At 54.2% G+C, this 16,764-nt stretch overlaps 1 protein-coding gene across 48 annotated transcripts in view; it reads right to left on the bottom strand.

Annotated features, from left to right (window-relative positions):
• Positions 1-16,764, bottom strand: part of TNS1 (tensin 1) — a 214,210-nt gene that overhangs the window by 23,898 nt on the left and 173,548 nt on the right. For 18 of the 48 annotated variants that reach the window (XM_074010037.1, XM_015432755.4, XM_015432750.4 and 15 more), the window contains 5 exons: positions 13,649-13,845; positions 12,745-12,820; positions 9,101-9,193; positions 8,012-8,035; positions 7,490-7,528 (listed from right to left, as the gene is read on the bottom strand). In XM_074010037.1, coding sequence (XP_073866138.1) covers positions 7,490-7,528; positions 8,012-8,035; positions 9,101-9,193; positions 12,745-12,820; positions 13,649-13,845 — 429 coding nt within the window. The remainder of the gene's footprint in view (positions 1-7,489; positions 7,529-8,011; positions 8,036-9,100; positions 9,194-12,744; positions 12,821-13,648; positions 13,846-16,764) is intronic. The other 30 variants (XM_074010043.1, XM_015432758.4, XM_074010036.1 and 27 more) reach the window with 4 other exon arrangements.

A 16,764-nucleotide genomic window follows, 5' to 3' on the forward strand; every position in this document is an offset into this window, starting at 1 on the left:
AGATCCACAGGGGTGCAGTGCAGGGCCCACCCAACCTCCCCTGGAACACAGCCTCCCGGACTCCTGCCTGGGAACATAGGAATAGCCCCCAAAGGACAGGAAAGGCTCCTGCCTGCCCAGACCCACCCTGCCCTTCAGTGACCTTTCACCAGGGCCTTGCTCAGAGGAGGGGGCTCTGAAATGGATCCCAGGCTCCGCCTCAGAATATGGTCATCAGAGACTCTTCCCTCCAAGAACTAAGAGTCTGTCCACAGCTGGCACCCTCTTTGGCTGCTCTCTTTCTTCAATGATCTTGCTCATTGAAGGCCCTTCCAGGTTCTCCTGGTGCCACTAGAGTCTGAGGCCCTACAGCGGGCCCAGAGGTCCATCCCCGCCTTGCCTGTATCCCAGGACAGTGCCAGAGTTCATGTGAGCTCCACCCCCTACCCAGAATCCAGAAACAGCCTTAGCCACCTAGCAACAGGCCTGCATTGGTGAGACTTGCCCTGTGGGGCTGCTGTGGACTCGCCAGTCCCTTCCATGCCGAGACACACCCAGGCCTCTCCGCCTGACACACTCAGCATTCCTCTAGAGACTAGCGTCAGGGAACCCCATTCCCAGGCGGAACAAAACATTCCATCACCCACCTCGGGCATTCCTGTAGCACCAAGCAGTTTACAGAGGACCTCATTATACACGGCCCTACCTGGTGTTCAAAACGGCCTAAGAGGAGGGGGTGGGGGACACATGCTAGAAAAGGCCACTTTACAGATGAGGATGCTGAGGCCTGGCAAGGGAAATGACTAGGTCCCAGATGGCCCGACTCCCAGACCAGCACCTGCCCGACTCCTCTAGGGCCTCTGAGGCTAGCTCCTAAACGAATTCCATTTGAAAAAGGAAGAAGCAGCAGAACACTTTTATTTACCCCAGGCCATGGTCGGGGAGGGATGTCATTCCTAGCACCTCCACACCCCGCCCTGTCCCTGTCTTACCCAGGAGGAACCTGGCCTGAGTACAGAGCCATACTGCCCAAACTAAGTCATCCACTGAAATCAGCCTGAGAAACTGAAGAACCAGAGTCTGTGCAGCCCTCAGGAGGCCAGGCCCCTGCAGGCCCTGCTGGCCAAGACAGTGATGGTAAGAGTTGGAGAAGAGCCCCCTCCTCCAGGTCCCTCATGGGTGACAGGCCTGTGGTCCAGCTGGCTGAAATGCAACCTTCCTCCCCTTAGCCCAAAGAAAACCTTAATTTGGAAGGAGCCTCGTCACCAGGGTGCTAGCGGGGCATTTCCAGCCTTGCTGCCTAGGGGCACAGCCTCCACGGAGTGGCTTCTGGGGTGGCCCCCAGGTCTGACATCCTACACCCAGGCCAGCGGCCTCTCTGGACACTGGAAAAGAATGGTCCCTCAGCACAGGAGCCTTTACAGAGCAGATCCCAGAGGCTGCAATGGAGTCTGCACACAGCTCCAGCCACAGCCTACCCATCTGCCTTTTGTCCCCACACAGAGCTCCCTCCACCCGACAGCAATGACAGTGGACAAGGCTGGGGTAGTTTGTCTGCAAAGAGACAGGCACGGGTGGTCTATTCTAGGTACCAGGCAAAGGGTGATGTAGATCCAGGCACCTCAGCACCCAAAGCTGGAATCCATGTAGGCAGTGCCAGCAAGACCTCCTCGAAAGCCTCCCTCAACCAGCCCAGGCCACCCACTCCCCTCACAGAAGGCCCAGGCCAATTCACACCAAAGGCATGGATTCTGTGCCACCCAAGCATGAGGCTCTGCTGGAACTACGAGACAATGCAGAGATCCCCTGAGCAGGCCCAGTACACTTTTTTGTAAAGACTTAGTAGTAAACATCTTAGGCTGGTGGGTCAGGCTGTCACTGTTGCAACTACACAACTCTGCTCTTGTGGTGTGAGAGCTTACATAGACAATAGGACAGTGAATGGGCATGGCTGGGTCACAATCAAACTTTTTTTAACTAAATAGTCAGTGGGCGGGATCTGACCAGCTGCCACGGTGTGCTGACCCCTGATCTAACCTGTCTCCTCAGCCCAGAGAGGTGGAGCCATGTGCCCAGGACATATGGATAATTAGTGGCAGTGAACACTAGCACCAGAATCTCCAGACTCACAAGCTGGCTCTGGGTGACCTAGACAGGGCCCATAGGCTCACAGGACACCCAGAGCTGGCTCTATTCAGCACTCCAGCCCATCAGCCAGAGAAGAGCCAACTCCACAGGGTTATTCCTAATGATAAAAAGAGCAAACAGTTATACAGGAAAAGTAGGATTCAGGGGGTGTAAGTACCTTGCCCAGGTCACAGCTGGCAAGGGGCAGAGTCGGCCGAGGAACCCAGGCAGTCTGGCCCCGACCTGCCCTTACCTACTGCACATGCAACCCTCTGCAAGTCGGGGAGCCAATAGTTTCAGTGAGTGCTTCAGTCTCGAGCAACTGGTAATCCAGCTTGGGAGAAGAGATCATCAGAGGGAGTCTCACCCACAGCCATGCAAATAACACCCAAGGTCAGAGTTCACTGTCCCCTCCCGTCTCTTGCCACCCTAGGTCACTCTCTGAAAACTCTTCCCAGACCCTTCCAGGCACTCAGCATAGCTTCGCCCGGGTCTCCACGGCTCTCGGAACCCCTTCTCTCCCAGCCAGGGAGACAAAGCCACTCTTTGGCTGCCCGTGGGCTCCCAGAGCCTGCCTAGCTGATCTGTGTGCCGAGACCTCACACAGCACCTGGCACACAGCAGGCCCTCAATCTGCATGTGCTCCACAAAGTCACAGAAGCACGACACTTACCCTCCAGCCCCATCCAGAGACACACAGTAAGATCTCAGAGGCCACATCCATTTTTCTCACTCCCTAAAGTTCAAGTTGAAACCTATATGAATGATACTGTGAAGGTCTGTGCTCTTCTCCAATCCACTGACATCGCTCCTGATCCGCTCTCTACCCTGATCTACGTTTCTGGAGGCTGACTTCTAGTTACTATGTCATCCAGACCCCCTTACTCTCTGGCTCAGGACAGCTTTGGCCTTTGGCTAGTAAGGAGGGACTGGCAGGGGATGAGGGAGGGAGACAGAAGAGCAAGGTGCCAGTGGCTACATCCCCTCCCCATCTCCCTCTAGCCACACTCCAGTCAGCGGCCCTGCCCTCCAGCTCCCTCCTGGTTCCTGAAAGCCTGGGATGATGGCTCCCTGTTCCTGATAGGGAGCACTCGGGGTGCTTTACCATCCCTCACTGCTCTGCCCAGACCTTTTAAGAGTCCATCAACTGTCCTAGGTTGTTCCATTGGAATGAACTATCAGTTTCCCGCCATGCCCTTGACCCACACATTAGGTAAGCAATTCCCATTGCCCTATGCCCCACCCCTTTAAGGAAGTACAGGTACCCCTTCTAGCAACTGTAAAACTGAGATAAAGTGGGCCGCACAACTCCATCCTGTAGTCTAAACACAGGCACCTGAGCTGCAGCCTGGAGTCTGCGGGTAAGATGGCATAGAGGGCCCATGGGACAGTGTATTAGAACCCTGAGATGGCTCGATAGGATGGCCAAGTTCTTTAGGCAACAGTCCCATTGGCCCCTTCAGCTCCTAAACTGCAGAACACCAGAGCAGTTCTCAAGACACTGGGAGTCTGAACTTGGGGAACAGGATGGCTCGCCCAGGGAGAAGCAGCTGCATCCATTCCCACCACAATGTTGGAAACAGCCCTTGTGCCTTGGGTGGCCAACCTAGCCAAGGCCACTCAGACCCAGCCCCACCTGGCCCTGCCCTCACCGGGCCCCCACCTCCTTTCTCCTTCCCAGCACATCCTCTTCCTTGGTCAGCTGGTCTGCCCTCCGACTGCCACCCCTACCTGCCCTTCCAGTCCCACACCATGGGGTGGAGATGAACGAAGCCCTTTCATACAATCTCTACTCCTCATGAACCCAGAGCAGGAAGGACCTTTGAGAAGTTATTTGATTTCCTGAGTTCATCTCCAGAACTGTTTAAAACCCATCTTCAGGGCTAAACATCAGTTTTCCCAAGTTTTCAGATGCAGATTTCCACATTGAAAATGCTTCCTTTTTCTGTCTATTCCCTGGCTCTTTCTCTCTCTCCCACCCCAGGACAATATACTTCTACTTGCAAGCTCTCCCCTCACCCACCACCCGTGCACTTACTAGAGACTTTCTGGGACTCAGTTTCCTCATCTGCAAAGTGGGAATGAGGATACCCACCTGCCCGGCTAGGATCAGGTGAGAAGAGACAGGAAAGTTCCTCCTAATTCTTTCTTGCCAATCCCAGGCCCGGCTCCTAGCCGCCCATCCCTGCCTTCCTCCACTCCTCACTCGCACCACCTCTCCTGCTGTTTTCCTCCTTTCCTCCAATCCTGGAGCAGCTGCATCAGAGGCTACAGGGAGTTGGGCAGGGCGGGAGAGGTGGGGACAGGGAGGGTACTTCATGTAGAACATTCCAGAAGCCCAAACCCTGCCAAGTGACTGCTGGCGGTGGAGAGCAGCTGCAGCACAGGGTGACTTGGGCTCCTCCAGTCTGGCACTGTCAGCTCCTCGTCCACACCCTGAAGCGTATTTTCTGTCTCCCCAAAGAGGCTCTTTGCTTGGAGAGAAGGGGCACACCCACTCTAAGTTAGATCAAGACATGTGGGTGAAAGAGGAAGAAGGGAATATGGAAACCCCTAGGTCCCAGATCTAGGAGCTCAAAAGTTAGAATTCCAAACCTTTTAGATTGGGCCACATGCCCCCTCCTCCCAGCCCCCATGCCATCCTATTCCTACCCCGGCTCAGCACTTTTGCCTAATATTGAAATGTCTGTTGGCATCACTCTCCTCACCAGCTGCCTTATGCATCCTTATATTCCCAAAGCCTGACACACAGTCAGTGCACAAAATATTAAGAATAAATGAAGCAATGAATGAAAGAATGAATGAATGTAAAGTGTTTCGCACAGCGCCCGGGACATAGCAGACATCCCTCAAATTCTTCTTCTCCCCCAGCTGAATAATCCTGCCTCTGGCCATTTTTGCCTCACGGGCATTTTTTTCTGAATTTCCCATCAAAGTATCAGCAGGGAAATCAAGTGGAGCCTCAGAGGGTCAGCAAAGAATGAGCTTTAGTCTGACCAGGGCTATGGCACATGAGTCAGGAAATAAGGAACTGGCTGCCCACAGCTTTGCTCCCTGCCCCTTCCCCACTCCACTCCCCAGACCATGGGCAGCAATTCCAACTCCCACACTGGAATCCCAGGGCACGGTGCCTGCAGGCCTGAGAAGAGCTTTGAAACAGCCACTTGAGGAAGAGACACGAGACCAATAACTCCAGTCTGGCTACATTACCTCCTAACTGTGACCTTGGGCAGATCCCCCAACACCACCCACGGTGCTGATGTCAGCTGCATATCTGTGACAACAATGGGTGTGGCTGAGTTAACCCCTAAGCACCTTCCCCTCCAAACTCTGTGGCTCTGGCCAGAGCACTTGGGGCCCTGTAAGATGAGAGTCATTCAGGAGGTGCAGTTGGCAGATAGTTCTGTTCTATCGAGGCCCACGCCCCTGAAGTCACCCCAAAGTGAGAGACAATCACCAGGCCCTGCCAGCTTGCTGGATAGTCCACTGGAGAGTGTTTGGGATACCACGGGTCTAAGTCAACCAGCTTCGAGGAGAGCTGAGAGCCTATTGCATGGTCCGGCATCTGAAGCACAGGAACGTTGGCTCTGAGCTCCAGCTAATTCTAGTTTCTCTCTCCCAGCTCCTGCCCTGCCAGGAGCAGCGGTCAGCCTCCAGCTTGGGAGAAAGCCCTTTCCCCAGGCATGAGGCTGCAGGGGAGCGAGGAGGGGCCGTTCTCAGCAGAGGGACGCATGCTGTGGCCCACCTACTCTGTCTCTGGAAGCTGCCCTGTTCTGCAGCCCCCCAAGCAGCCTGATGCTGTTGCCCAAACCCCAGCTGGTTAGGAGAGGGCAAAGTCTTCTGGGAAACTCCAACCATCCTAGCTGGGTGACAGCAGATTTAGAGGGGCACCGGCCATGCCCGCTTAGGGGGTGGAAAATCGAGGTGGTGTGTACAAAGGAAAGTGGGAAATAGGCCTGAGAAAACCAGCCAACCGGCCCAGGGCCCAGGTGGGAAGTCAGAACACCTAACCCGTCAGAACTGGAAGCGATCACAGCACCCACCTTGCCCCATCTTCCTGGTAGAGATGGGGATGCCAGTGCCCAGAACCAGATGCTGGTCTCCCGCCCAGGTTGGCACCCACTTTGTTTCACCTGCTGGTTTGAGTCCTCACTCGAGTTCTGCTCCTAGTGAGTCCAAGGCCTCCCACCTGATTACGCCCCCTCTCTGCTTCCCTGGTGCCATTGCAGGGCTCATTTAAATCAGGGGTTCATCTGGGACCCATAGACATGCCAGCTCCTTGAAACTGCTTTTCAGAATTACTTGCATGGGAATCCCAATGCGTTATTGTATACATAGTGAGTCCATAGATTTCCTGAAATACCCAAAGTTGTCTGAGATTCCCGAAAGACAGACCCGGTACTTTCAGTGTTGATAGGAAACCAGGCAGGGCTTCCAGAGGGCAAATCATGGCTCTAAGATGGGGTCTCTGAACCAGGAGAATTATCCCCCCAGGGGACACTGGCAATGCTGGAGACATTTTTGATTGTCATGACTGAGTGAGAGCTACTGGCATCTAGCAGGTAGAATCCAGGGACACTGCTAATCCTCCCACCGTGCACAGGGCAGCATCCACAACAAAGACTCATTCAGGGCCGGGCACAGTGGCTCACGCCTGTAATCCCTGCACTTTGGGAGGCCAAGGTGGGTGGATCACCTGAGGTCTAGAGTTCAAGACCAGCCTGGCCAACATGGTGAAACCCTGTCTCTACTAAAAATTTTTTAAAAATTAAAAAAAATTGCTGGCCGTGGTGGTGCATGCCTGTAATCCCAGCTACTCAGGGGGCTGAAGTGTGAGAATTGCTTGAACCCGGGAGGCAGAGGTTGCAGTGAGCCAAGATTGTGCCGGTGCACTCCAGCCTAGGCAACAAGAGCGAAACTCCATCTCAGAAAAAAAAAAAAGGAGTCATTCAGGCCAAACTGTCAGTGGTGCCAAGGTGGAGAATCTCTGCTCTGAGAAATGCCTGTGGAGCACGCCCTGGGAAAGGGGATCTGAGTCCCTCCCTGTCTACCCCTGTGAGCGGCTGCACACCAGGCAGGCTGGCGCAAATGGTGCTGGGAGAGGAAGGTGCAAGAGGAGCGTTTGGGTCAGCAAGGTGACATTGCAGGAGCCCCCAGACACTGACTGCGCCTGTGCCTGGCAGCTACAAGCTCCCCCATCAGGACTCAGGAGGTGCCCAGGGTGATATCTCATCACCAAGCGTTGAGGGACAGGAAGGCCATGTACCTGGTCACCTGAGTTCCAGTGAAGAAAGAGAGCTGCCTCCAGCCAGCCTCTTCAAGCCCTGCATGAAAAGCCATTTCCAGACCCAGAGAGCAGGAAGCCACAGCAAATGCCACTTACCTTCTGAGAGCCTGACCACCACCTTCCCCTCATCTTCCTCTGAGGGAAGATGAGAAGAGAGATGGGAGGAAGGAGAGGCAGGAAAGAAGGGCAGGTGGTGAAGATGAGGAAGAGCAAAAAAGGAAAAAGAGAGAAAGATATTAACAGGGATTATTTCTTGAGAAAGAGAATCTGTGGAGAAAAGGGAGGTGGGAAAGCTGGGTGAGGCCAGGGCCAATTTGCGCTGTCCACAGAAGGGCTCCAAGGGGAAGGCCGAGGCCCACCCTGCACAGGACCCCAAGGCTCCAGGGCATAGTTGAGCTCCTGACTCTCAGGAGCCTGAGCCCCTCACAACCCCCGTGCCCAGGGCTCTGTGGGCCGAGTGTCAAGCAGGAGTGTGCTGGCTGGTGAGAGGCAGCCGCTGGCCCCCTTCTACTGACCCCCCGTGGCTCAGTGTCCCTGGCCATGCTGACACTCTGAGTGGGAGGCTGTGCCCAGCTGTGTAGCTTCGTGGGTCACAAATGCATGCCACTGCCCACCTACCTGGCTGGATACATCTTCTGGTAACTAAGGAAAAAAGTAAAGTTGACCCCAGGAGCCCCCACCCAGCCCTAAAACCAGAGCCCAGGGAGCAGCTTTCTGAGTTCAGTGGCCCCACATGGCCACCAAGGGCCCAGGGAGCCCTGTCTCCCTCCACCATAGGAAGGAGAGGAGCTGGGAAATGGGAGGAGGAGGTCAGAGGTGTGAACCTGGGGTGGTGTCTGCTCAGAGGAGCACCTTCTGCCAGACAGGCCCAGGGCCCTGCCCTCTACCGTGCCAACAGGACCGGCTGTTTGACCCCAGGGAGGCCGGGCAACCATCCTCCTTCCTTCCTCAGAGCTTGGGGTGCTCTCCTCAGCAGCAGGGTAAGATGCAGCCAGCATCGGGAATGGGGATGGGGGATGAGCACAAGCCGGAGAGAGTCAGAAGCCCGGAGGTGGCAGGTCTTTGAAAGGCAGGAGAAGACCTGGGCTGGGGGCAAGGGGGTCGAGGAGATGGCAGCCAGTGATGGCCACTGCCAGTCATGGGTTTCTGTGGTAGGGTTCTGTGGGCCTGAAGAGGCAGACCAAGAGACCACTCTGAATGCCAAGTGATGCCTCGTGGATGCCAGGTGAATGCCTGTCATGCCTCGTGGATGCTCAGAGCAGAGCCAGCTGGGCTGCCAGCAGAGGCCCTGGCACAGAGCAGCAGGGGCATGCTTCTCTGACTGTGTGTGAGTGTGTGTGTGTACGTGTGTGTGTACCCATGTGTGCATGTGTGTGCGCCCATGTGCATGTACTCAAGGGCCTGAACACCTTGAATGTGTGGCTTCCAGCAGAGATCTCCACAACACCAAGGAAACTGAGACCAGGCCTCCAAAGCCCCAAGCTAGAGGAGGATGGAAGTTGTGCCAACTCCACAAGTCAACAGGCAGGAAGGCTGCAAGGAAATCTGTCACCCGCCAACCCTACAGAGAGTCCTCACCCAGGCCTGACGTCAGCATGGGCACCAAGCCGGCTGCTGACCGGATTCTGAGGCCCGGGTTTCTGTCCAGAACCACAGGAGTCCTCCTCCCCCTGACCCCCCTCCCCATCTTCCCTCTTCCCAACTCACCTCCTGTGGGGTGCAACAGGATGTCTGCTGGGTTGTGGGGTTTCAGGCCCAGAGCAGACAGGGGTGTCTTGGCCAGACCCGGGGGGGACCGCACTGTGCCAGGAAGAAGAGGGGAGACACAGGGAGTGAGAGGTGGGCAGGAAGGCAGACACACCAGGCATGTGAAGGCTGTGGGACCAGAGATGGTGCCGAGGAACCACCCTGAAGCCCAGCGCTTTGGCTCCACTGCCCTTTCCTGTCTGCATTTCTCCACGTTTGAGCAGTTTAAAGGATAGAGGGAAAGATTCAGGAAATGGCAACCTTGTCCTGGCTTTGGCCCCAACCTTGAGAGAACCATTTCCACCCCTAGGCCCTTAGCTTCTCGGTGCGGTCCCTTTACTTTGCAAAGGCTTATAACACACATGCAGGCTTCTGCAACTGTCTCTGACATTCTCTATAATAATCTCTCATCCCTCTTCCTCTCCCCACCCAACGTGCGCGTGCGCAGACACACACACACACACACACACAGTCCATTTAAAACACGCACTTGGATGGATTCAGAAGAGAACAGAAGAAAATTGGGCCTCAGGATGGCACACCCTGTAAAGGACAGAGACAGAAGGAGATAATGGGCCAGGGCTATGCCAACCCTAAGACCTCAGGCCAGCCCTTGGCCAAGTATGTCCCTTGAAAAGCCCAGGAGAGAACTTCTCAATGTGGGGCTCTGTCCCCCTAAACCTCAGTGTCCTGGAAGGAGGAGAAGGCTGCAATCTGTGGCCAAGAGCAACTACTCCCTATGCAAAGCCTGGGCTCCTCCCAGGCCACGCATCTGGGTTACAAGTGTCATGTAACACGCAAGGTCAGAAAGGGCTGCTGGCTTTTTCCCATTAGCCAAGAACCCGGCCAGATTCGGAGCTGATCTGCAGGGTGGCTGTTATGCCCAGTCACGAGATACCTGGGTGGCAGCTGCCATGTCTCCTGACACAGCTCTGAGAAGGAGTTAAAAAATGAACTCTGTGTCTCCTATCAGCGACATTGGGAGCCTGCAGAGACCACAGCCCCAAGGACACTCTGCCTGCCGAATGGCCTCAACAGATTAGCCGTGGCCCTCAGATGCCCAGGAACCACCAGCAGCAAAAGCTCCACGACCCTCCCTGCCCCTGCTGCTTTCCCCAAAAGACAGTGAGACCTACAGGAATCTTAGAACAATGAAAAAATACACTCTCTCTCCATGCAAGCAACATACATAACTCATTCGTGCAGGTGAACACCCACATGCACATGCGAACAGGAAGACATCACAGGGGTCCGGATGGGTGGCCCACCCCTGCCCTTCACCCTCACTCTGTCCTTGGATGTCCAAAGGACAAACACAGCATAGGGGACAAATGGGTACAAACATACACCTCCAGTTATGGGATAGGTCTAGGCCTCACGTCTCTGTCTATCCTCCCTCTGTCTTCACACACACACACACACACACACACACACACACACACACACACACAGATGTACACACACAGATTCTGTTTCTACCACTGCCACACCCCCTCTTCCCTATCAATGGTGTCTTGCTCATAGACACCTATCAAACACTTATTAATGTTTGTCAAACCAATGGCGATTGAATGAAATTAATTATGAAATAATACACCTGGCCTCAGAGACAGTCGTTCGTGGAATAATCACGAAGCAGCCCCAGCCCACAGGTATGTGCATGTTTAACCAACTGGTGCAGCGGAGGCACAGGTGGGCCCACGAGGAGGTGAACGAGACGAGAGGACCAGACAGGGCAGGAACTCTCTCTTGGTTCCTCCCTTGTTCACCTCCAGCTCCTGAATTCCTCATTCCCCCGGTTCCTGGGCAAGTGGGCCCTTCTGCTGAGGCAGATGAGTGGGCGACACTAAAGCCAGGCAAGCCTTTTGCTTCCTGAGAGAAAAATTCCACACGTTTCTCTGCCTTCGGTCTTCTCTCCCTAACCCTGTGTGTCTGTGGAACCTCTGACTTCTTCTCGCCAAGGCACCCATGGCTGGCCAAGAGGAGGGAGAGAAGGTGGCAAAACCCAGTTCTAGCACAGCCCAGGTGGCTCCCACCCCAGGCAGGGTGATGCCCTTTCCCTGGCCATTTAGGGCTAACAGTGAATGGAAGCAGATGTCAGCTTGGAAAGTGAAGGCCTGGGAGAGAGGTTCCCCGCGGCCACAAGAGGCTGCAGCGTTGACTCTCGTGTCACCTGCTCTAGGTTCACCCTGTCCAGCACAGCAGCCACAAGCTACACATGGCCGCAGAGCACTTACAGAGTGACTAGAGTGAACGGAGATATGCCATAAGTGTGAAACACACACAGGGTTTTAAAGACTGAGTATGAAAAAGAACACAAAACATCCCACTCTTTTTCACATTGATTATATGTTGAAATGCTAATATTCTAGACTGGGGTTAAATAAAACATAGTAAAATGAATTTCACCAGTTTCTTCTTACATTTTATAAGAGATTGTAAAATAGCTCAATATTTTTATTGACTTATTTGCCTATTGAAAGGATATTTTGGATTTAACAAAAATGTCATTAAAATTAATTTAGCCAGTTTCCTGTTATGTTTTTTAATGTGACTACTAGAGAAATTTTATTATAAATGTGCTCATATTATATTTCCATTGGACAGTACTGCTCAAGGGAGAGCCACAGCTTCCAGGGGCCGCCAATCAGTCACAGCTTCAGCCTCCTCATGCCCAAGATGGCAGCCAACACAAGTTCTGCTGGCACATGGGCCACGTACATTGCCACATTCCTTTCCAGTACAGGACAGCCAGCCCCCAGGGGAATGTACAGCCAGCTCCAGTTCTCCCTCCTCTCGCCACTGCCAGTGGATAGCTTGGGCCAGGCCCAGCCAACCTGATCCCTGAACAGCACCAGTGTCTCCTTCTTGTGCTGACCCAGGCCTCTCCTAAGTACACTGAGTCCCTCGCGGCCTGGTATTAATCCATCACTTCCTTCCCCACAACCACCTCCTCCAGTTCCTCTTCATATCTCTTCTATAAAAAGGAACACTGCCCCATGCCTCGGCTCATTTGGGTCTTGGCTTTAGGTGGACGTGTCTCTGTCCTTTGGGGATCTGCCTCCCCAGTAAGTGTATAGGGGCTGGGGGCTAAATGCCTCTGCCTGGAGGCCAAGGATGGATAAGCTGGGGGCTGTGTCAGCCTGAGGGTCCTGGGTCCCTCTCTCCTTGGTAGAAGCTAAATAGGTTGCCTGTAATGGAAGAGGTGTCTGGATACAGGCAGAAATGGAGGTCAGAAACAAAGCCAAAGTCAAGTCACAAAGAGTCACGCTAAGATGGTGGGGTCTTTTGAGTGTGGACGGTAACAAGACTCTAAACAAGTAAGAAAACTCTGCAATGTGGGAGCCCAGAGTCCCACGGTCACTCAGTCTGGACCCTAAAACTCGGGCGGCTGCACCCTTAGATGTATGAGCGTGGACGATGGGGAAGACAATGGCCACAAGCAATGGAAGAGAAGGGGCCATGGGGGTGAGGAGCAGCACATTCTGGCCCCACCTGGGGCACTGTCACCTCCAACCCTCAGGCCTGGGGCACTCCCACAGGCAGGGTTGAGCTGAGGGGCTGAAGGGGACACAGGGAAGACAAGCTTCACAGGGAATTCTTACCCCCACTCGGCGGTGGGCTGCTCGGGGAGGTTCCCTCCATCTCCTCGAAGGCCTCCTTGTAGCTGTGCAAATGGGGCTGTGGGATAATACGGGCAGAAAAAGAGGGAAACCATGAGAAGGAGAAGTTTCCCCTTCAGATGACCTGGGGTATGAGGACAGTGAGTTAACCAGCCCCCAAATCCCCTCGTCAGACTGGCTCCTCACTGGTGCTCAGGGCAGGAGAGAAAAGATATCCACAAGCCCCTTCTATACAGAATGACTCATTAGCCTGGCTTTTATAGGCCAGTACACTCGCTCCCTCAATGTGGCCCGTGGACCACCTACATCTGAATCTTCCAGGGCACACATTTAGAATGCAGATTCCCGGGTCCCATCCAGATCTACTACCCCGGAATCTCTGGAGGAGGATTTGGGAAGCTACAGTTTTAACAAACTCCCTTTTGGTTTACTCATGCTGTAGTTTGAGACTCACTGCCTTCAACTACTGAAATGTCTTAGAAATGCAAACCTTTTGGAATGAAAATTAAAGCTCCTGAGAAAAACCTTATAACTGCAAAGGGTTCAAAAATAATTTTTCCCCTCTCCAGGATCTAGTTTGGAGTTTTGAAATTGTGTTCACCTATATCATGCCCAGGATTCTTATCACCTTATTAAGGTACTCTCTAGGAATCAAAAAGGAAACTTCGATCTCAATATTAATGCAAGAAGTAGGGACTTAAAGCTATTTAAGGAAGGAAATGGGCCCCAGATTCCACACGTCAGAGAAGAGAGTTTGGGTGAGGACGCAGGGGGTACGGATCACTGAGTATACTGACATCAGTGCCAAGTTGCCCATCAGGTTTCTGGAGATTTGAAGTGGGCACCACTACCCTCTGTGGCCCCAAGATACAGCTTAAGGACTCACCTCTTTGGGCCGCCCTCCAGGATTGAGAGCGATGGTAAGAGCCAGCTCGGGGGAGACACACTGGACAGGGGAGCGAACCCCAGGGCTACGAGGGGATGTGGCTTCTGGAGACTGGTTCTCATACTGTCCATCACTGGCCGCCCGCCTCCGCAGAGGGGCTGGGGGCTCTGCAGGCTGCTTCTCCCGAGCCTGCACCCCTGGGAGGAAAGCAGGGTGTAGAGGACAATGAGCGTTTTGTGTAAGAAATGATCCATCGGCCTAATCCCTTCAGAGAAGGCAGTGCCTCCTAGCTCAGAGGCCAAGCTGGGGCTGGCCTGCCATCCCCCAGTGTCTTCCCCTCAGCCCTCCTGGGCCCAACTCTGTTCACACCCCAGGTTTTCTCTGCAGGAGAGGGGATCTGCTTAGATTGGCTCAGACTTCACCAGGAATCTCTCCACACAGGGCTGAGACCAAGAACACAAAGGACTGATACAAGAAACAGATGTCAACTACTTCCAACCCCTGGAGGCGGAGGGCCAGAGCTTCCAGACAAGGGAGGGGAGGTGGAGGGAAAAGAGAGTCTCCAAGGCAACTGCATCAACCAACCAGCAACATCAAGCCTGTGGGGAAGAACTCTTGGAAAGAGCTAAATTGCATCATCTTGCAAATGGTGCTCCCAAGGAGAAACAAAGACATGACTAAGCCTTGTTACGAAGTCCCCAGCCTCACTTGGCCTCTGGGATAATTTTGGCTTTCTCTGGGGTTCCCCAATTTCATCCGGTGTACCGCTGAACCTCTTACCAACTCCCCTTATACTGGCCCCTTAGCTCCCCGCCCCAAAGATGGCGGCAGATCCCACCGTGTCCCTCCCAGCTGAAGAGCAGGCAGAGAGAAGTCATGTGCTCCATCTGCTTTTCTGTACTTCCCATCTCAATCCCATTCCACAGGCCTGGGGATGCTGTTAATCTCACCCTCCTTCCTTCCCACTCCCTCTTCCCACAGCTGGGCTGAGGCATGGAATCCATTGCCTCATTGAGCTGGTTCCCAGAATCCTAGAAAACTCACTTCCTGGGTCCCAGAGGCCAAGACCCAGCCTGAAGTGTGGGCTTCTGGTCCTGAATATCTTCTGGGAAGAGATTCCCAGCCCTGCTTTCACCACCACTAGGACTTACCAAAGGCCCCAGGTCACATGGGTCAGTGCATGTGCACACATGCACACACACTGCCAGCCCCGAGGAATGTGCCAGTACAGCCAAGCAGAAATCACCCTCGTTCAGACAGAAACATCTTCTGCCATCCACAGTGAGGACTGCATGTCCCCAGGCGCGCCTCCCAGCACCCCTAGTCTGGCACAGCCACAAAGGCTGCCACAAACAGCACCACCTGTGAAGACTTCCTACTTGTCATGAACAGCAGGCTGCCAGCTGCCAAGCCTACAGGCAGACACACACTCACACTCACATAGGCAAAGCCGCTCTGAGACACGCCCTCATACTCTCCCATAATCAGGGGCTCCCATAATCGGGGGTGGGGGGTGCGTCGGGAGAGCAGCAGGACCGGCATTTGCACATCAAATGCAGAAGGTACCGAGAGATGCCCTGAGTCTCCGCTTTGGGCTCTTTATTAATCAGGGGCAGCCCTGCTGCCATCTCAGCTAAGAAAATAGCACCCAGGATGGGGACAGTAAACTGGACGCTGACCTCACTCTGCCACTTACAAACTGTTCCACTTAAAGCAAATAAGCCCCGTGCCTTGAAGAGCCCTTATTCACAGAACAGAAAAATAGGAGTCCCATTGGACCCAGCCAGGGGCTGCCAGGAGCATCTACCTGGAGAAAAGAGCAGTGTGGTTTTGGGAAGGGTGGCCAGCTTGCTTCCTGCAGCAACCCCACACTCCCAGGCCTTAGCTCCCCAGAGCCCCCATCCCACTCAGGTCTCCTGGGCAGCTTGGACCAACACTGCCACTGGTTTCATTCCTGGCAAAAACATTAGAGAGAAACAGACATAGCCATTGATTTTCTAACAATAATTGTGACAGAAGAAGCCCATTTGGGAAACGCTCTTGGGGTTTGGAACTGAGTTCAGCCCCAAGGTTAAAAGAAATGCATTAGGGCTGGTCTCAGTTCCGGGCTTCTCTGCCCCCAGCAGCTCTTTCTGGCAGATCCCTCTGCCTTTTCAGGGTGTGGCCAGTTTCCCTGCTGGGGGATCTGACGTTTGCCCTTAAAAAATAGATCTGTTTGCATTTGAGGCACCGAATCTCCTGGAAAAACCAAGAACATTCTACCCAAACTTCCCAAAGCTTTCTCCACGTTCAGGGGCCACGGATGCCTGCAGCAGCCTGGGGTGCAGGGGGCACCTGACAACCGTAGAGAATGTGAGATCCTGGCATGAGGCAGTCAGCCATCTGAAGGTGAGCTGCACCTTCCCAATCCTCTCTCCATCACCACCAGAATGGCACGTGGGAGCATGTTCTGACCAGAGGCAGGGAAATGGAGGGAATGACCTCCAAAGAGCTAAGGAGCTGCAGGGCAGCACCTCCCTCTACGGAAGGGGGAAGACCCTGCATTCCACTCCCACGGGGCCAGCCCCTCCCCCTGCAGAGCACCAATGGCCCCATGGCACCAATGGCCAGTCAGGGCCACTCACATTCTTTGAACACAGTGTCCCACTGTTGTCCCCTTGGCAAGCCCAGATCTGCCTGGAGTGTCTGGAGAGACATGTTCCCTCTCTCTTGTCTTGCTCTATGGGAGGGGAGACTGGCGTGGCAGAGGGGAGAGAAGAGAGCCCCATTGTTCCTTAGCCAAGCTGGGGTGTCTGGACACAAGCTGACAGCCAGTGTCAGGGAGAGAACACCCTCTCACGTCCCAGAGGCTGACCGATAACAAAAACAGGCCTGCTCTCCCCACCTCCCTCCCTCCCACCACTACCCTCCACCCCAGGACTTTCTCAGTCTTTGGCCCCATTCTCTCTCTCAGGGCCTCCATCTCCTACACCCACCCAGGCAGAGGCAGGTGCCTTGCACAGACACACATGTGCATGCTTGCATGTGCACACACAAACACACACACACACACAGCCTAACAGAAATGGCAGCAGGACACTGGGATGATGGGGGTACATAGTGGGGCCACTGGGTCA

This window comes from Macaca fascicularis, chromosome 12 (genome assembly GCF_037993035.2).
Source record: "Macaca fascicularis isolate 582-1 chromosome 12, T2T-MFA8v1.1".
Taxonomy (NCBI): domain Eukaryota; kingdom Metazoa; phylum Chordata; class Mammalia; order Primates; family Cercopithecidae; genus Macaca; species Macaca fascicularis.